General features: G+C 34.5%; 1 protein-coding gene across 4 annotated transcripts in view; it reads left to right on the top strand.

Moving 5' to 3' along the window:
• Positions 1–22,096, top strand: part of LOC145277923 (sodium channel protein 1 brain-like) — a 1,166,286-nt gene that overhangs the window by 961,678 nt on the left and 182,512 nt on the right. For all 4 annotated transcript variants that reach the window (XM_080129995.1, XM_080129992.1, XM_080129994.1 and 1 more), the window contains 3 exons: positions 270–463; positions 5,860–6,007; positions 14,327–14,504. In XM_080129995.1, coding sequence (XP_079986121.1) covers positions 270–463; positions 5,860–6,007; positions 14,327–14,504 — 520 coding nt within the window. The remainder of the gene's footprint in view (positions 1–269; positions 464–5,859; positions 6,008–14,326; positions 14,505–22,096) is intronic.

The following is a 22,096-nucleotide window of genomic DNA, read 5'->3' as shown; positions in this document are numbered from 1 at the left end:
ATTTGGGCACAATTTAAGAATAAAAGTGATGTAATGCCTGTCGTGTTAGAACAAAAAAAAAAAAAAAAAAAAGTGGCTTCATTAGAGTCATAGTCGAGCCTCGATAATCGCTCAAAAATCGAAAATTAAACAAAATGCTGATTAGAAACTCATTCAATAAATGTAACAAATCATGCGGAAAGGTAATGTTCTACCATTAACTTTACAAGTTATTGATTTATCTCCTTTTTCTATATCTTCAAAATGTTTTCTTTTTTTTTTTATTTCAGTTACGAGTTTTCCGCTTGGCTCAATCTTGGACAACAATGAGACTGCTTCTGTGTATCATCCTCAATACACTTGGCTCGTTAGGTTACTTGACAATAATACTCATCATTATCATCTATATATTTGCTGTCACTGGACTGCAACTTTTCCACACTGAGTATACGCCAGACAAATTCAGGGGTGAACCAGTTCCCAGGTAAGCACATTCTTTGTTTTTTTTAGTTTTTTTTTTTTTTTTTTTTTTTATTTATATTGGATGGATATTTGCAAAGATATACAATTGCTTTTATTCATATTATTGTGATTCATCGAACTACTATTCTCATCTTGAGTGTTATTTTCACAACGTTTCGGTCGATGTAACGTCCAACCATCTTCAGGTGTATCTTGTTGAACTCTGGAATGTTTCTGTCGAACTCGGGTATTTAAACGGAATTGCGAGCGAAACCCTTTATTTACTTCACGGGGGTAGCATGCTCTTGTTCCATCAGCCATGACTGGATGGACGTCCTAAGTAATTCGTAAGATACCCCTGAAGAAGATCGGAGGTTACATCGACCGAATTGTTGCGAAAATCACACTCAAGATGAGAACAGTAGTCCGATTAATCCAAATAATACAAATAACCAATCCTCATCTCAAAAATTCAGAAACGTCAATTGCTTTTATGTTATACCAAATTGGCTTTGCCAGCTTGCTATCGCTTCGCAAACTACTTGAAATGCTAATTTAAAATAATAAACATTTCATTCACAACTATACTGTAAACTACTTCTCATTTATTCATATAGATACACATTAACATCTTGGTAATTTCTTTACAAATTCCGGCAAATATAAATGTTAATTATGTATTGCCGTCAGATTATTTGGCAGCTTCCTTTGCGATTAAGCAATATATATATATATATATATATATATATATATATATATATATATATATATATATTAGACTACCCGAGACGCATTGAGTCAGTATATGTTATAGCTAGCTATGAAATAGTAATATTTCCAAAAGAGGGAAGATATAACATATGAGAAATATTTCGAATCAAGTCTCCCCTTGCTAATATTTCAGATCACTTGAAACCATAGCAGTAGTTTTGGTCTTATCTTATCTTGATAAGTTTTGCTTTGTTAAAGATTTATTTTTTGATAACACAATCATATTATTAGTAGTCTGGCAAGGCCACAGGGGAGACAACCGAGCAAAAAAATCCGAAGCAGAATTCATTGCAAAGCAGCAAAATTAAAGCTGGCTTGCTAGGACATTATATATATATATATATATATATATATATATATATATATATATATATATATATATATATATATATATATATATATATATATATATAGTAATTTATAAAATATATATGGCGATTAAGCTACACTGAATATTCTGCGTTTCATCCACTATAGGATAGCTACACTGAATATTCTGCGTTTCATCCACTATAGGATTCGTCAGGCATAAGCCTGACGAATCCTATTGTGGATGAAACACAGAATATTCAGTATAGCTTAATCGCCATATATATTTTATAAATTACTAACTAGCTCTACCTACGTATTGAGCACTTTTGAAATAAATACTTAAAGTTTACGCATAAATCTATACTTTCGTATATTAATTTTATGTGAGTAAATGAAGTAGTTATATATATATATATATATATATATATATATATATATATATATATATATATATATATACAACAAACGGAAAAATCCTCTGTAAGAAGAAATGTAGGTAAATCTTAAAAGGAAAATGGATTCCATATTGTTCATAAAAAAGATCCTTTCTCCTTTTATTATTGGCTCTGATTTAATGATACCCAATATTTCATAGCGGCTCATATTTTCTTTACTATTGTCTACATATATACAACCTTTCTGATTCACACATATATTGTACCAATTTTTAATAATGTTTGCATATTATCCTATTCCTCCATTCTCATTCTATATCTAAATGTTACTAAGCCAGTATTTCTATATTTATATTTTGTATGATTATAGCCCCTCTCCTTTTCTAATGAGAAGGATTTAGCTTCGAAATGCCATGGCCTAACGAGGATTTTTTTTTATTCATTTTCTCCTTTACATTTCCTTATTGTCCTGATGATGTAATAAATTTATATATAACTTTCATTCCTCATTTTTCATTTAATATATTTTTTGCTCTTCTTAAGAGTGTGGAGTTTACCTTATCTTGATAAGTTTTGCATTGTTAAAAATATATTCTTTGATAACACAATCATATTATATATATGTGTGTGTGTGTGTGTGTGTGTATATATATGTGTGTGTGTGTGTATGTATATATATATGTATGTACATGTATGTATATATGCCCATATGTATATATATGTGTATGTGTATATATATATATATAACTACTTCATTTACTAACATAAAATTAATATACGAAAGTATAGATTTATGTGTAAACTTTAAGTATTTACTTCAAAAGTGCTCAATACGTAGGTAGAGCTAGTTAGTAATTTATAAAATATATATGGCGATTAAGCTACACTGAATATTCAGCGTTTCATCCACTCTAGGATTCGTCAGGCTTATGCGCGAATTCTGTGGTTGTTTCTCGTTTTTATATGGTCCTCTTCTGTTGAGGATTTTAGTTAGCCAATCAGCTTTCTAGTATCCACCGCGCCCCTTCCTATCAGCCAATGGGCATGCATTTTATCGAACAAAGGATCTGTTTTAGAACTAGGTTAGTGATTTAAGGCAGACCTTTTCCTTTTTTTTTTATATATAAATATACATATGTGTACATACATATACGCACATATATATACATATATATATACATACATATATGTGATCGATTATGTATATTCATGCTTATTTAATTTATTTATTTGTTTATTTTCTATTGTTTTTGTTAGTTTTAAAGCTATTTTGTATCGCTATCCTAGAGTAAGCTTTATTTTGTGAACACAGTTATTTGCTATTTCTCTTCTACAGTTTAATAGATTTTGGGGTTCTTTAAAGTACAGGATAGCAAATTTTTCATGAACGCATAATTTACAAGGGTCGTCTAAATGCCTACGCGTGGTAGCTTGTCTTATTATTTTCCATTCGACTACCGGCGAATGTCCGCTTTCTTTGAGTTCCCAGTATTTATTCGCTAGTGTTGTTTTTATACGGTGTTTTTTATTGTTGAATGTACTTTTGTGGTCATAGTATCGGGTTTTGAAATCTAAGGAAGTCATGCCTATGTAATATTTCTTGTTATTCGGGTTTTCTTTCGCAAATATTGTTGCCTGATAAACTACACTTTTTGTTAGACATTTATTTTGAACTGGGCAAAGTGTGCGGTGTCTACAGTTGCATTTATCTTGTTCGTTATTAGTATTTTTATTTATGGTATGGTTGTTCTTGTCTGGGGTTGGTTTGTTTGTTTTTCTGTTTTTTTGTTTTTTTGTTATTTAATCAATCATATTATTATTATTATTATTATTATTATTATTATTATTATTATTATTATTATTATTATTATTTCTGCTAGTGTTGGTTTTATTTCTGTCATGGTGTCTACTTTTTTTATTGTTTATTTTGTTGTTGTTTACATTGTTTTATTTAGTATTTTGTTATTATGTGCTTTAATTATCATCTTTAAATTTTCGCAACAACTGCAGGATAACTTTAAGGTATTTTTATTGAAGATTTTGTGTAAGGGGTTGGTTGCGGGAAAGTGTTTTTCTATAAGATCTAGAAATTTCTTGCCAAGTTTTGTTTTTAACATTTGATTGTATGGGGCCGTATACCAAATTATAGTTCTTTTTCTTCTATTTTTAATTTTATTATAGTTGTTGGTGTTTTGTTGCTTATAGTTGATATCGATATTTTTGTATCCACTATTTTTTAGGGCTGTTTCGTAGATATTGGTTGACCTGTTAAATGCATTTTCATCGCTTGAGTTATTACTGAGTCTACTTACGATCGAGTTAGGAATGTGTTTTATAATTAATGGTGGGTGATTGGACTTAGGGTTTACGTAAATTGGAGTAGCGTTATCTTTTAAGTATGGTTCATATGTGCTTTTATCTAAGTTTAACGTGACGTCCAGGAAGTTTGTTATTTTTATGTTAGCTGATACGTCTGCTTTTAGGCCTAATTTTTTCATTTCCTTGTGTATGATTTTCTTAAAGTTTTCTCCCTTGACTTTGTTGGAGTTTTTTATTATAGCTAGTCCGTCATCTCTATATAGGCCGATATCCGTAGTATCGAATATGCTTGTGAGGGTAAATCCTCAACAGAAGAGGACCATATAAAAACGAGAAACAACCACAGAATTCGCGCATAAGCCTGATGAATCCTAGAGTGGATGAAACGCCGAATATTCAGTGTAGCTTAATAGCCATATATATTTTATAAATTACTATATATATATATATATATATATATATATATATATATATATATATATATATATATATATATATATTCAAATATTCAATGTTTATTCAAAGTTTTTAAATTCGTAATGATGCTTCCAATATCTTAATAACCAATTTTTATGTATATATATATATGTTTCTCTCTCTCTATCTCTCTATCTCTCTCTCTCTCTCTCTCTATATATATATATATATATATATATATATATATATATATATTGACACTTGCAATTCTTGACAGTGTCTGTTTCATACCACAAAATCATTCACTTAATTATTATATCAATCAGTTAATTTATTTTGCTCTTAACTCATCAGAAGAAATAGCAACAATCAATCCACCAAAAGAAAATACAATGCGTTTGGACATGATTAAAAAATCCGAAAATTGGAATATATATATATATATATATATATATATATATATATATATATATATATATATATATATATATATATATATAATGGATTAAGAAATTCCAACAAGAGAAAGAGGTATATTTAAATGAGGGGGGCACCAACAATGTGTATTTTTTAACCTTATTATTCCGTGTTTTGCTTTTTCATTGAAAATTATGTTTAGATCATTGTAATAATGTTTTTAAATCATTAAAATAGTTTTTAACGCGTTTCAGACGTTCTGTGAAGCGTCCTCTTTAGAAATTATTTTAAATGTAAAATATTTAGAATATACTCAAGATGTGTTTAAAATGTAAAAGCGTATTTCGTAGTTCATTTGAAATGTTCCCGAGCGGTGGAAACATGTGTAAATGATTCTACTCTTCATTCGTATGTTCATATTTTATTACTGGTTCGTTGGGGTGGACTGTGGTCACTGCTGTCGTATGTTTCGCTCTCTCTCTCTCTCTCTCTCTCTCTCCCTTTCTCTCTCTTTCTCCCTCCCTCTTTTTGTGTTTCTACTTATCTTTCTTTGTTTTTTCTCATTGTTTTCCTTTTTTACTCTTACTTGAGTGGAGGTGAGGGCACGTTGATACTTGGTCAACTGGGTGCATAGGGTAGGGTGTGTGTGTGTGTGTGTGTGTGTGTGTGTGTGTGTGTGTGTGTGTGTGTGTGTGTGTGCGTGCGCATGTGTGTTTTTGTATTGGTCTATATGTAGTGTATATATAATTCTTGTAATCTAGACGTGTAATTCTTATTTTTATTATAGGTGGAACTTCAACGACTTTCTCCATTCATTTATGATGGTTTTTCGAATCTTATGTGGAGAATGGATTGAACCGATGTACGATTGCATGCGTGCCTGCAATGGTTTGTGCTTTCTCATCTTCATTCCAGTAACTGTGTTTGGAAAAACAGTAAGTAACATTTTCTTTTGCATTCACTCTATATTTATGTGTGTTAGTTTCTCTCAACAATTTGGCTTTATTTTTTGTATTTGCTTTTTTTGTTTTGTTTTATGTGTGAACTTTAAAACATAGCCATGCAAAAATGAACCACCTAGCATATAATCGATGCTCTATAACACGGATGGCCGACTCATGGCGCAAGCAATAACATTGCATGATTCTCAGAGATAATAAAAGACGGCGTTTGTTCGTTAAAAAACAATATTACTGATATCCTTTTTTTTTTAATTCAAGAAATTATTGCTAAAAGAGAATTTAACCAAGCGTAATGGCTGACGAAACAAGAACAAGCTAACCTCGTGGATTAAATAAATGTTCCATTCGAAATTTCATGCAGATTCTCGATCACGTCCTGAGCCCAACTCTCTTCCTGATCTACATCAATGATCTCCCAAATCACATTTTCAGATCATTCGTAGACATTTATGCTGACGACACTACCGTCTATGGGAACACTTCAAAAACCGTAAATGACCAAGTTCTCTCTGATTCTTTTTCCTCTGATTTTGAGGATATGGTACAATGGAGAAAGAAGTGACTGGTTAATTTTAATGCATCTAAAACCAAGCTTCTATCTTTCCATCATCGATGCTCTGATCCCCATCTGGCATCAATTGAAATGAATGGCTCTCCTCTTGAAGAAGCTCCATATTTTGACAAGCTTCTGTGTCTGACCTTTACTCCTGATCTGAAATACAACACGTACATCAAATCTATCGCCAAGGTTGTTGGAAAAATGGTGGGATAATTCTATCACTCCAGTAGATATCTCACTGTCGATGCAAATCTCAACCTGAATAAGAGTCAAGTATGGACTAGGATGGAGCCCTGTTGCCACATTTGGGTAGGAGCTGCTAGAAACACCTTATTCGGCCTTGTAAAAGTTCAAAATAGATTTTGTAGCTATTAGGGTGGCATCTCTACAGATTTTGACAATGGACCATTCCTGACATCACTTCCAGTGACCAGCTGAACCTAAGATTTAGAGGGAGAAACAGTCGTAACTTTACTTTGTCCTTCAGTTGAGTAAAATTCCCACTCAACTAACATCGTTTCTGTATTTTCTGTTTAATATATTATTCATTTGTTTCCGATCCTTCCCGTTATTCTTTCCAACATTTACACCATAACAGTAGTACGAGATGCCCTTTTCTCTTCCTTGCAACGTCTTTTCCACAGAAGAGAGTTGCGAGTCTGTCTCTGCTCTGTCGTTATTTTGATCCGATTGACTACCGTACACTCATTAACTTTTATCTCTGAGTGGCTTCCGGGCTTTGATAAGTGGTTACTCTTTTGTAAAAAAATAAAAATTAAAAATTAAAAAAAAACATGCAGATTCAGTATGCATTTGAATGAGGTTGAAGATTTATCAGTCAAATCGGTGCAAGCAAAAAACATCTATATAAACTCTGTGTGCGTGTGTGTGTGTGTGTGTGTGTGTGTGTGTGTGTGTGTGTGTGTGTGTGTGTGCGTGCGTGTGTGAGTGTGTGTGTGTGTGTGTGTGCGTGTGAGTGTGTGTGTATGTGTTTGTGTGTGTGTGTGGATACTTTTCTTATATATATATATATATATATATATATATATATATATATATATATATATATATATAGTGGCGGCCATAATGTTCCGAACGATCGTCAGAAAAGTAGGTATAACTTTTTTTCTAAGTTGTTTTTAATTCTATAATTTTCACCAAATAATATAGATAATTATTCTGTGAAATTATGGTGTTGAGATGATAATAATAAAAAGTGATTTACTGCAAAACCAAAATGATCAGAACAATTGAAAATAGACAAGATACTGAAATATGACAGTAGTAGTAGTAGTAGTAGTAGTAGTAGTAGTAGTAGTAGTATCGTATGGCTTAGACTTCTTTACCTCTACTTTTTAGCCAGTCTGAGAAAACGTAAACGTCTTCAGATAGATGGGCTTTCATATAACCTCTTTTCAGTCAGGGGATTGAATAGTGTATGATCAGGTGGTCTGTGTTCTGAGTGGGTGGATAAAGGGCTTCCTTGCAGTTTGTGTCATATTGGGGAGTCTTTATCTCTACTTGTGTTTGTTTACTGCAGTCCTGCAGTGTCTTGTTCCGATTCAGTTTGCGGCTACCCACTGCTTCCTACTATTTGCAGCAAAACCTGGGAAGCGCAAAGTTGAGCTTTCAATGATGTTTTCCTTCCATATCTCAACTGGGTCAAATTTTTTGATTTTGGAGTTGTGGAAGGACTTTCGGGACTTGAGTTTGCAGGTATCTGAGTCATCTTTTAAAATTTGTTGGATTGATAAGTCCTCGACGTTTTGAATCCATTTTTGAGTTGCCTCTTCCCTCTTTATGTGGGGTGGTGCAATTGTAGTTGCTACTGATAGCCATTGTGTTGGGGTTGAATTCAGGCATCTTGAGGTAACATGCATGGTTTCTCTGAGTTTTTTGTCAATTGATCTATGAAATATGACAGAAAATACAGAAAATTTAATATTTAAGTGTGAAATCCTTTAGCTTCAATCAACCTCTGACATCTTCGGCTGGATGAAGAAATTTATTGATATCTTACAGAGTGATATTATTCCATTCCATAATTGCTCTGCTGTTTTGGGGATTTTGGGATTTAGAACATTGTCCTAGAGTCTTCCACGCATTTTCCATAGGATTAAGATCTGGGCTTTGAGGAAGCCAATCCATAACAATAACATTTTCTGCCTTGAGAAAATTCATGACTACCTTAGCCTTGTGACATGGAACATTGTTTTGCATAAATATGGAAGGTTGCTCAGTTGAATTTCTCAGCACAAGCACAACATAATATTTCACAAGTTGTTTATTAACTCCTGTATTTACCTTTCCTTGTAATCGTACCAAAGATGCCCACACCATCTCCAGATATCATCCTCCAAACCATGACACTTCCTCTACTGAATTTAAGACTAGCCTTCAATAAGTTTCCAAACTTTTTTCGTATGGGCACTTTTATCGATAGCACATGAAACTCTAGTCCCCGTCGAAGTAATCTCCTCCGTCTGAAATTTAGTTGTTATACCATTCCAACAACTTCTGGAAGACCCCATGGAAGTTCTCTTGCGTGAGCGTGTCAATGACCCTTCATCACAGCCGCTTTTATCTCCTCAGTTGTCTCATAACGACAGCCTCTAAGGTTTTCTTTGAGCTTAGGGTATAACCAAAGGTCACAGGGAACAAGACCTCGACTATAGAGAGAGTGAGGAACTGTCTTGATGCTCATCTTGGTCAAATAGTGACAAGGATTGTGGACAGCACCTTGGGACAAACTTTGTGCAAACCTTCGGTATCTGCAGTACCTCGTGAATACTCATGTGTACAGTTGCCACACTGACATCAAACTGCGCACTTTATGTCTCTATAGACATACGACGGTTCTTATCCATGAAATTCTTTATTTGGCCAATCAATTCTGGTGTTCTGACTTCCTTACATCTACCACACCTCTCATCATCACTCACAGACTCCCTGCTTTCCTTGAATCTCTTATGCCACTCAAAAACTTATGCTCGATTCATGCAAGATGGGTCAAATGCAGTCTGAAGCATTCCATACGTTTCTGGGGCATTTTTCCAAGTTTAAAACAAAATGTTATTGCATATCGTTCTTCTAAAATGTCCTTAAGTTCAGATTGCATTTTTGAAATTCACTAGCTGTAACACTCAGGCTTTAGTAGGGTGTATTCCAATTTCTGTTGTAGCTGTTCATTTGAACCTGAAAACACAAAAGTTGGTCAATCATCTCATAAAATGTATAGTAATAACATGTTGAATTTTCAAGCGTCTGCGACAATTTTAAATGTAGAAAAAAATCTGGAAACTTAGTGAAGGCACCTACTACGTTTTTCCAATTAACAAAAATTTAGATTCATCACCGAAATGCAGCGTTTGCCATTTTTTTTTTTTTTTTTAGACCACACCACGTGTTTGTTTATAAAAGCGAGACAATACTTTTTATTCTTGGAGGATATCAGTGGCTTCAGTACACGTGCTCTAGCCAAAAGTTAATGTTTACCTAAACGATAAGACACAGTCTTTCTAGGAAAAGGTTTTACGAGTTGGATGCGCAATTCTTGAGAAACGGTTTTAAATCGGCCCTTTTTAACCAACTTTACTATAACACAATTTTCTCTCTTTGTCGGTATTCTTTTTTTTTTTTTTTTTTGCTGCAAGATCTACCGCAGATATGCTAGCGGTTATATCGCATAGGATTAGCGAATCTCTTGACAAAGGCTATCTTTCTAGGGCAATCGCTCTTGACATATCAAAGGCCTTCGACAAGGTATGGCATAAAGGCCTACTTCATAAGATTTCCAGCTACAGTATAACTGGAAATGTTTTCTCAATCATTAAATCATTTCTTTCTAATAGGCTTATAAGAGTAGTGGTCGATGGACAAAAATCAGAGGCCTGCAGTATTAATGCTGGAGTCCCTCAGGGGTCCATCCTGGGCCCAACTCTCTTCCTGATCTACATCAATGATCTCCCTAAACACATACTTAAGTCATTCGTTGACATCTATGCGTATGACTCGACCATCTTCGGCAAAACATCAAATGCTGTAAATGACAAAGTTCTCTCTGATTCTCTCTCCTCTGACCTCGAGCGTGTAGTTCAGTGGGGGAAGACGTGGCAGGTTACCTTTAATGCATCTAAAACCAAGCACCTATCTTTACACCATCAACGCTCTGATCCCCATCTGGCATCAATTGTAAGTGATGGCTCTCGCCTAGGTGAAGCTCAATGTTTTGACAAGCTTCTGGGCTTGACCTTTACTCCTGATATGAACTGGAACACGTACATCAAGTCTGCAATTTTTTTCTTCAAACGAGCCACAATCATTGTAGACCTTAAGTATACCGTGAATAACACTTTTTGACGTTATATATTATTCGATTGGAATTCTTTATTGAGATGAGTATTATTTATTAATTTATTTATTGCAGACTATAACAATTAAGAAAGATGACGATAATAGTCCGCAATAAATAAATTAACTTTTTGACTTGTTTACAATCTTTGTAATAACCCCAATATTTAGATTATCCTTCATTCGAAACCTAATAATGTTGACGAATTGGTAACAGAGTAGATGGTATTATTTTAGCAAAGTCCACTGCGGATATTTTTTAATAATGTTTGACAAACAGAACGTCACGTAAACAAACTCAAACCATTAGAATTCGCCGGTTAAATAAAAGAAAACATGAAGCAGGAATAATTTTCTGATTATTTTGGCCACCCTGTGGTTTTTGTTATTGTTGTTGTTGTTGTTGTTGTTGTTGTTGTTTTGTTTTGTTTTTATTTGCTTTGTTTTTTGTTTTGTTTTTGTTTTTTTTTTGTTTGTTTTGTTTTTTGTTTAATTTTTTGTTTATTTTTGTTGGGTTTTTTTGTTGTTTTTGTTTTGATCTTGAGTTTTTTTTGTTTTTTGTTTGTTTTGTTTTGTTTGTTTGGTTTTTTTTTTGGGGGGGGGGTTCTGTTTTTTGTTTTTTGTCCTTTTTTTGTTCTTTTTTTATTGTTATTTCCCCCCAAACAAGGCACAGAGCCATTTTGTGATAAAGGTCTATTATTTGGGACCAAATTTACGAGGATACCATGTGGGGAGTTGAGCAATGAGATATCTGTTCACATTACACTTGAACTTCTGCATGTCAGTAAAGCCGGGAAGCAAAGACCCGGAAGGGAATTCCAAAGTCTAGCAGTTTCAGGGTAGAAGCTGTTTGAGTAGAAGATTTTATGGCATCTAAAGATCTTTACAGTGTAGGGGTGAGATTTTGCTACTTGACGAATTAGTCAGGGGTATCTATATCGAGGGTGTACAAGTGTCTTGAGTCCGTCTGCGCACATTCCATTAAAATACTCGTAAAACAAGCGCAGAGGTGAAACATTTGGACGATGGGACAGAGGTTGGAGTTTGGTTGCTAGTGCGAGACTTATTAAATTGGTGACTCTTTTTTTTAACCCTCTCTAGGAGCAAGAGGCAGATGTACACGCTTAGATGTGGCGACAATACTACATGCTTGGGCGAATAGTGGCTTTGTAGAGGTAAAGGATACTCGCAGGTGTGAGCAACCTTCTAGCCCGGTAGAGAGAGCCCACCTTCTTCACAGCAGCCTTGCCAATTGCCTCAATGTATTTGTTGCAATTCATATTGTCTGTGAATGTTAAACCGAGAAGTTTGAATAAAGTACTTTCAGGTAGTGTATCATTAGTCCTAGCAATCGGTAGTTGAGAAGGTTTCTTGTAATTATTAAAATAAATAATTGCAATAAATCACTAAAACATTCATTATTTCTTTATTATCAGCTTCAATAACAATTATTCTCGTATTTATTATCTGCAGAAAATTATAGAATCTAAAACAACTTAGATAAAAAGGTGTACCTACTTTTCTAACGAAAACTATACGGTTTTGAACATTATAGTCGCTACTATATATATATATATATATATATATATATATATATATATATATACTAGCATGGGTGTCCGGCGTTGTCCAGGTGTTTGGAGGTATGTGTTGAAGAAAAAAAAAAAAGTGGTAGTAGGAAGGCAGGCTCGAACCCATACTGCGAAAGAGAAAAAGAACGGTGAAAAAGAATAACGTCTTTGCTGTTACGACCACCACCAAACCGGAGGTGACGTAGGTTTAAATTAAGGCTAGACAATCGGATGATTTTCGAAAATATCAGCGAAAAAAGCAACCCCTCCTTGTAGAAAAGTGCCCAGAAATTAATTTTTCGGTATTTGTCGTCTGAAGGGTCGAGCTTCAAAACAATACTGATCTTATGAAAATCCGTCGCCTCTGTCGAAAGTTTTAGGCCGGCATGCGAACATACATACATAGATTTATATATTTGTAGCTCCAATTTTCGACCCAAACCGATTAAAAGCTTGCCCTATCAATGAATACACTTTATGTAAAAATTCCAATGTTTAGACCAGAAATTGTCTGAGTAATTTGGTATAGACCGCAGAGATCAAATTTTTTTTAACTTTGACCCCTATTATAACCCCTTAACATTTATTGTTTTGGACTGAAATCAAATTATTAAGTTAGATCCATTTTCAAGGAACCTATATCTAAAATTTCAATTGTTTATACCCAAAATTGTCGGAGGAGTTTGGTAGAGTTCTCAAAGGTTAAATCGTTGAACTTTGACCCTTAACAGCCAAATTTCTGGCTGAAAACGGATCACAAAGACTTTCACAAATCTCAGCACCCTGTATATCAAATTTCGAGTCTGTAGACTGAAAATTGACAGAGCATATATACTAGCATTTCAGGCCGGTGTTGCCGGGGTGTTTGTAAGTGGTAGTAGGAAGGCAGGCTCAAACCTGTACTCCGAAGGGGGAAAAGAACGAGGGGGAAAAAATGACGTCTTTGCTGTTATGACCACCGTCAAACCGGAAATGACGTAGGTTTTAATTAAGGCTAGACAATCGAAAGGAGAGGATGACTTTTAAAAATATCGGCGAAAAAAGTGTTGAAAAGTGCCCTATTGCAGGTGAAGAAATTAATATTTTTAGCCAAATTTTCGATATTTGTCGTCTGAAAGGTCCAACTTCAAAACGATACTAATTTTATAAAAATCCGTCGTCTCTGTCGAAAGTTTTAGGCCGGCATGCAAACATACATACATACATACATACATACATACATACATTTATATATTGGTAACTAAAAATTTTCGACCCAAACTGATTAAATAGCCTGCCCTATCTCTGAATACACTTTATGTAAAATTTCAAATGTTTAGACCAGAAATTGTCTGAGTAATTTGGTAGAGACCGCAGAGGTCATTTTTTTTTTACTTTGACTCCAATTTATTGTTTTGCACTCAAATCAAATTATTAAGCTAGATCCATTTCCAAGGAACCTATATCTAAAATTTCAATTGTTTATACCCAAAATTGTCGGAGGAGTTTGGTAGAGTTCTCAAAGGTCAAATCATTGAACTTTGACCCCTTAATTTCTGGCTGAAAACGGATTACAAAGATTTTCCCAAATCTTTGTTCCCTGTATATCAAATTTCGAGTCTGTAGACTGAAAATTGACAGAGTTATTGCGTAGGGAAATGTACACACACAGACACACACACAGACACGTTCACTTTTATATATATCTATCTATATATATATATATATATATATATATATAGATAGATAGATAGATAGATAGATAGATAGATAGATAGATTGTCAGATAATCTGTTTGTTTTACCTTAATATTGTTGTATTGTTTCTTTGTAGCTGTTCTTCCTGTTCATCGGTCTGGTCCTGGGTGCGTTTGGTTCCGATACAGTGGAACAAGAAGTGGAAGTGTCCAGTTTCGCATTGGCTTGGGCCAGAATCCAAACCATGTTCGGTCAGAGAAAGGGGAATATCTGTCCAACGGATGACAATGTTAAGGATGACGGTCAAGATGAAGGTAGTTTATTTTTTGCTTGTTAACCGTGAACTTTTCTGCTTGGTATAATCCGGTGCCAATGACCGCTTGTTATTGGTTCCAATGCATGATTAGGTCGGTTCGGGCATGCGCTGTCGTGTCGATGTAGGTCACATTTAGACTTAGACATTTTTTTTTAACGAATTAACATTTTCTTTTTCATTTTTTCATTTTTTTTTTTTCATTTTTTTTTTTTTTTTTTTTTTTTTTGCACTCCACTCTTCCTTCACCCATATTTTTGTCACTTTACCCTTTGGCTATTAAATTCGTCTATATTGGAGAAAATTTTCCTGAAAGTTTGGGGAAGACAAATTTGGAAATTGAAAAAAAAAAAAAAAAAGAAGACTAATTAGGTCCACTAAAGCATTTTGTATTTTGTCATGGGTGATATTACCTTAATTATATGTTTGAAATCACTAACATCTCTCGTGTGTATTTATTCATTTTTTACTTGGATCATATATATATATATATATATATATATATATATATATATATATATATATATATATATATATATATATATATATATAATTTTTTTTTGTCAAACGCTTTTATGTGTGGTACGGTGGTTTTAGAGACGGGTTTAAAGTGTCCATTTTTTTTTTTTTTTTTAACAAATCAAGTTTATTTTTTTACCACGGTTTGGACCAAAAAAAGAATGGGTTTTCTGAATCCTTTACGGATTGTTCAGTTCATTTTATGAAGAAAAAAAAATTGATGCAACTATGTTCGAAGGGGATGGGGTGTAATTTCTTTCTTTCTTTCTCTCATTCATTCTCCTTTTTTTTTATTTCTATCTTCAATTTCTTCTTTATCTTCTGTTATCTTTTCTTTGTCTCTGCTGTAGTCATTCTGAAATTTCTTTATTTTTCTTCTTCTTTTGGTTTAAATTAGGAAAAAAAAAAGATGGTATTCCGGCCATTTTTGTTTTATTTGTTTGTCTTATTTTCCTGCGTTTACGGAAGGAGTCAGCAGAATTAAAAAAAAAAAATAGAGATTAGCATTGGCTGCTGCTGTTGCTGCTGCTGCTGCTTCTGTTGTTCATGCTGCTGTTGCTGCTGTTGTTGTTGTTGCTGCTGCTTCTGCTCTTCTTCCTTATTGTTAGAAAAAATGATTTCATTGGACGCTCTCTCTCTCTCTCTCTTTTTCCTCTTTCTTTCTGTCTGTTTCTGTGCGTGTGTAAGTGAATGGCATTAGTAAGATTTTCTAGTTAGTAACCAGGTGTTAAAGACAGCAAAAACAAAAATAGAAATCATAAAAGCATGGCGGTATGGCTTGAGTTCTCTTTTTTCTTCTTCTTTTTTTTTGTCATTTCGACTGTTCGTCATTCTCTGATGACAATAATCACATAAACTGATGCAACGAAGCGTCTCACTCTCTCTCTCTCTCTCTCTCTCTCTCTCTCTCTCTCTCTCTCTCTCTCTCTCTCTCTCTCTATCTATCTATCTATCTATCTATCTCTCAGTCTCTCTCTCACACACACACCTCTATCTATCTATGTATCTATCTATCTACCTCTTTCTCTTATCACTATATTTCTATCTATCTCTCTTTCTTTCTCTCTATCACGTTTTTGTCTTACTTCTGATCTGTTTATCTATCTATTCATCTCCTATCTATCTCCTTAGCTCTATTCCCCACCACCACCACCACCACCACCACCACCTCTCTTTCTCAAAGTGTAATTTCTCTAGAGCATATGCCATGGCCTTTCTGCTGTTATTATTGCTGTTGTAGTTTGTTGCTATTGCTGTTGGTAGCATTGTGGCTTCTCATTTACGTCAATAATAGTTGACTATAATTTCTACTTTTATGCTTAGTAAGCCCTTCTCTCATTCCCAACAATAATTTATTTTCCAAATACACAGTAAGATCTCTCTCTTGCTATTTGATCATTCAATCAACTTCTCGCTCTCCTCTCTCTCTCTCTCTCTCTCTCTCTCTCTCTCTCTCTCTCTCTCTCTCTCTCTCTCTCTTTCTCCACACACACGCATACACACACACACACACACACACACACACGCAAGTGTATTGAATGCATCAATCATACCATGGTTTCATTGTTAAAACCCTATCTAATTATCTATCTATCTATCTATCTATCTATCTATGCTTTCTCTCTGTCTGTCTGTCTGTATATATATATATATATATATATATATATATATATATATATATATATATAAATATTGACGGCAACAGTCATATCAAATACCAATTGTTTCTTTACTAAAACGTAATCCATCAATGTTGTCCAGAGACTTTGGAATTACAAATCTATTTCTAACCAGTGTAGTTTGGTGACAATTCAGTTTTAAAATTCAGCCTCACGCACACACACACACACACACACACACACACACACACACACACACACACATATATATATATATATATATATAATATTTTTATTTATATAGACAAATATTACATAGTTGCTACACTGAACATGCTAATGTTTCGGAAAATTGGTTGCCAAGAACCAAAAGTCCTCGTCAGGAGACGTAATATAGCTTATGTGCCACCAGTCGCCTTCAGTGGCACAAAAGTTTTATTACGTCACCGTACGAGGGCTTTTGGTTCTTGCCAACCAATTGTCCATAACATTAGCGTGTTCAGTGTAGCGACTATGTAATATTTGTCTATATAAATAAAAATATTATATTTTTCTCTTTTTTATTGAGCACTCTTAATAACCTCGTTTTAATTCATAAGTCTTCCCTCTTGAATATCTTTAACTTTATGTGTGTGTGTGTGTGTGTGTGTGTGTGTGTGTGTGTGTGTGTGTGTGTGTGTGTGTGTGTGTGTTAGCATTTGGAACTGGCTGAAACATTTTGTTTTTCACTAATATTAAGTGCTCAATGATTTATCTGATAGCCTTATTTTAATTAAATACATCGATCATAAAACAGACTAGGCACTATGTTCGGGGCTCTACAAGTGTTAATAAGAGCACAATAACTTTGTTAGTGTCCTGTTAAATCGTGCAATTTATTTAAGTTAATTTATATGTGTATAACAATAATACATAATTAAAAGGTACTAATTTTAAGATTTTTAATAATAATAATAATAATAATAATAATAATAATAATAATAATAATAATAATGAGGAGGAGGAGAACGGAGAGAAAAAGGAGAATTTAAAGACCGAGGAGAGAAAGCACTGAACAGACCTCGACTGGATGAATGCGAAAAGGAATTAGACCTTAGAGAGGCTTATTGCCACTCAAATTTCAGTGAAGACTCATGATCATTGCCAGTAAGAAGTCAATGGTAAGCAACTGTTGCGATAATGCAAATTCGTTTGCAAAGATTATTGAAAGAGGTGGCGGGTACTGGAAATCCGAGGGGACTTGTTGTCACCTAGACTCCAGGGAACACCACCGGTTCTTGTCAGTGAGTAATCTCTCATGGTGAACTGTGTGAGGACCCCTAGTCAATAATAATAATAATAATAATAATAATAATAATAATAATAATAATAATAATAATAATAATAATAATAATAATAATAATAATAATAATAATAATAATAATAATAATAATAATAATAATATGATGATGATGATGATGATGATGATGATGATGATGATGATGATGATGATGATGATGATGATGATGATGATGATGATGATGATGATGATGATGATGATGATGATGATGATGATGATGATGATGATGATGATGATGATGATGATGATGATGATGATGATGATGATGATGATGATGATGATGATGATGATGATGATGATGATGATGATGATGATGATGATGATGATGATGATGATGATGATGATGATGATGATGATGATGATGATGATGATGATGATGATGATGATGATGATGATGATGATGATGATGATGATGATGATGATGATGATGATGATGATGATGATGATGATGATGATGATGATGATGATGATGATGATGATGATGATGATGATGATGATCAAAATAATAATAATAATAATCAAAATAATAATAATCAAAATAATACCTATAATAGTAGGAGTACTAGGAACTATCCCGAAAAACTTTGAAAAAAGAATAGGAGAAATTGGAATGAGAGGAATGACTGGAAAAATACGACGAACAACAATCATGAAAACAGATGAAATATTAAGAAAACCCTTGAATGTGGAAACTTACACACAGGAGCAACAAGTGCAGGCCAGACAAAACGCTGCAAAGCAAAACATGAAACACCACATGGAACCAAGAACACTAAAACCGTATATTTATAAGTTCTCTAACCCAACCCCACCCCCATTGCCACATCACCGCCACCCCTAAAAAAGGACCGAGACCAAATAACCAAATAGAGTCAAGGAGGAAGGAAAGACCGATAAACTGACCAGACCTCAGCCGAATAAGTGCGAAGAGAACTGGGACCTTGGGAAGGCTTATTGCCACTCAAATCCCAGCAAAGACCAAAAGCTGCTGCCAACGAGAAATCAATGGCAAGCAGCTGTTGCGATAATGCAAATTTATTTGCAAATGTTATCGAAAGAGATGGAGAGTACCGGAAACCTGGGAAGACTTGTTGTCACTCAGCTTCCAGTGAACACCACAGGCTGTTTACAGGGAAAGACCTCTGAGGACCTGTGTGAAAGGTCCTTGTGAGCCAATAATAATAATAATAACAACAACAATAATAATAATAATAACAATAGTAGTTGTAGTAATAGTAGCAGTAGTGAGAAAGGCTACAAATACTTGAGGATACTGAAAGCCAATAAGATTAAGAACATGAAAATGAAAAACAGGTCACAGCCCATTATAACAGAAGATTAAGGGTTATTCTTAAATCGCACACCCACAGTCAGAATACAATAAATGCGATCAATGCCAGAGCAGTAACTATCATTCGATATACTGCTAGTATAGTTGATTGGAATGTAGATAAATTAAAACAATTAGACACAAAAACACGTAAAATGCTTACAATTTATGAGGCTTTTGCTAAGAAAAGGTATGTAGATCGATTGTATCTACATAGAAAAGAAAGTGATTGGGTGTTGAAGACGTGAATAGTATAGAGGAAGGAAATCTAACTAAAAATATTTCTGAAATTCTTCCTCGTGAAGTGAAAAAGATAATAAAATCAGGATTGGAAAAAAAGTTATTGGTTGCAAGAGAGAGGGGTGGGGAATTATTTGGAAAGAAGTGTATTCTTCAAGAATACTAAATTTAGAGATAATGACAGCTGGAATTGGTAGGTCAGGGGTGAACTTGAAAGAACTATTGAGAGCACATTAATGGTAGCCCAGGAACACCCCACTCGCACTCCCTCAAACACTACGTCGACAAAACCGCAAAAATCACCGATGTGCCGTTTTTTTGTTTTTTATACTGAAATGAAAAAAACATTAGTACATACTATCTCAAAATACCCTATTCTAGCGCGACATCAATATACAAAAATGGAGACACAACAAAGTTGCTCAGGTTCTACACTGGAATATATGCAAATGGATTAGACCACAAGAAGTGATATGAGCATAAACCGAAAGGTGTACAGGAAAACGACAATGTCAAACTTGTTTGGGGCATACACATATAAACTGATAAGGTCCTTGAACATTTCAAGCCTGACATAATTTTTCTACACAAAAACAAGAATACTTGCTCAATCACTGATATAGCCTGCTGTTTCAATACCAGAATGCAAGAGAAAGATCATGAAAAAATCAATAAATATCAAGATCTGAACTGGGAATTAGCTAGACTCTGGAAATGTAAAGGAGTCAAGATGATTTCCATTGTGATTGCAACGCTTGGGACCATAATGAGAAGCCATCATGAATGACTTAAACCGATTCACGAGACAATTTCTTTTCCAATGCTGCAAAAAAGATTGCCTGTTAGGAACGGCGAAGGTGTTAAGGTACATCTTGAATGTCTAAAGTCAAGAGAATTGACCTGATGTTAAAAGAAAAAAATTCCAACTAAAAACATCGAAAATTTGACACTACCATATAATAATAATAATAACAATAATAATAATAATAATAATAATAATACCCCCCTGAGCCCCTGCCCTCTCCCCTGTGTGTGTGTGTGTGTGTGTGTGTGTGTGTGTGTGTGTGTGTGTGTGTGTGTGTGACCATAAATTGGCTCCACACCAAATAAGCGAGGAGGGTCAAGGAGGATGGAAAGACTGAGGAGAGAAAGCACTAACCAGAGTTTTATTGGATAAGTGCAAAGAGGACAGGGACTTTGGGGAGTCTTATTGCCACCCAAATTCCAGTGAGGACCAATGGTCGGTGCCAACAAGAAATCATTGGTAAGTGGTTGTTACGATAATGCAAATTCATTTACAAAGGTATCGAAAGCTGTAGAGAGTACTGGAAATCTGAGACTCCAGAGAACGTCACAAGTTGTCCTCAAAGAGAAATCTTTGATGATGGCCTGTGTGATTACTCCTAATGACTAAATAATAATAATAATAATAATAATAATAATAATAATAATAATAATAATAATAATAATAATAGGTTGTTGCAAAAATAATGTCGTTTATTGAGATTCAACTTCAAAAGATCATAACTTCTTTCATAACAAACTTTATTAATCGAAATAAGAACAATTAGAATCGACACATTTTTGCCAACAATAAACAGGTTTATTAATCCCATTAGTATAAAAATCCGGAGTTCTGGAAGCAATGAAGTCATTGAAGGCCGATTCGACATCAACTCGGCTTTTGAAGCATTTTTCGCTCCAGGAAGTTGTCGGGATGCTTGAAAAAGTGATAATCAGTGGGTGAGAGGTCTAGTGAATATGGCGGATGAGGCAGAGTCTTGTAGCCCAATTCGTTCAGCTTCTGCAGGGTCAATTGAGCAACATGTGGGCGAGCGTGGTCATGCAGGAGAATTGGTCTCTTCATATTGACCAATCTCGGGCACATACGTTGGAGCTTCTGGTGCATTTTGTCAATTTGTCAACAGTACTTCTCCGCCGTAATCGTTTCGCCCATATTCAAGAAGCTGTGATGGATGAGACCGACCGCAGACCACCAAACAATCACCATAACCTTTTTTAGTGCAATTTCGGCTTCGAGAAGTGTTGTGGAGGCTCTCAGGCATCCAGCTACTGTGCCAAACGTTGCCAGTTGTCGTAGAGGACCCATTTTTCATCACACGTCAAAATCCGCTCAAGAAATGGATCATTTTTGTTGCACAGGAAGAGCGTAGAAGACACCTCAAAATGACGTGTTTTTTTTTTTATTATCGTTCAATTCATGCGGCACCCATTTATCCAACTTTTTTGATTTCCCGATTTGTTTTAAATGGCAAACGACTGTTGAGTGATCGACCTCGAGTTCAACAGTAACTTCTCATGTGGTTTTGCGAGGATCAACTTCAATTAAGGCTTTCAAATGTTCGTTATCAACCGCTGTCGGCCAGCCATGACTGGCTTCATTTTCGAGGCTCTTGTCACCATTGCAAAATTTCTTTAACCTCTGTTGGGCCATACGTTCGCCATTGTTGTGCCATAGTGGTTCCTCGTTCAAACGCATCGTTTATATCACGAGCTTTTCGGCCTAGTTTGAACTGGAATAAGAA

This window comes from Euprymna scolopes, chromosome 6, assembly GCF_053919585.1.
Source record: "Euprymna scolopes isolate OS-2025 chromosome 6, ASM5391958v1, whole genome shotgun sequence".
NCBI classification, from domain to species: domain Eukaryota; kingdom Metazoa; phylum Mollusca; class Cephalopoda; order Sepiida; family Sepiolidae; genus Euprymna; species Euprymna scolopes.
This window is presented reverse-complemented; position numbering and strand designations above follow the sequence as displayed.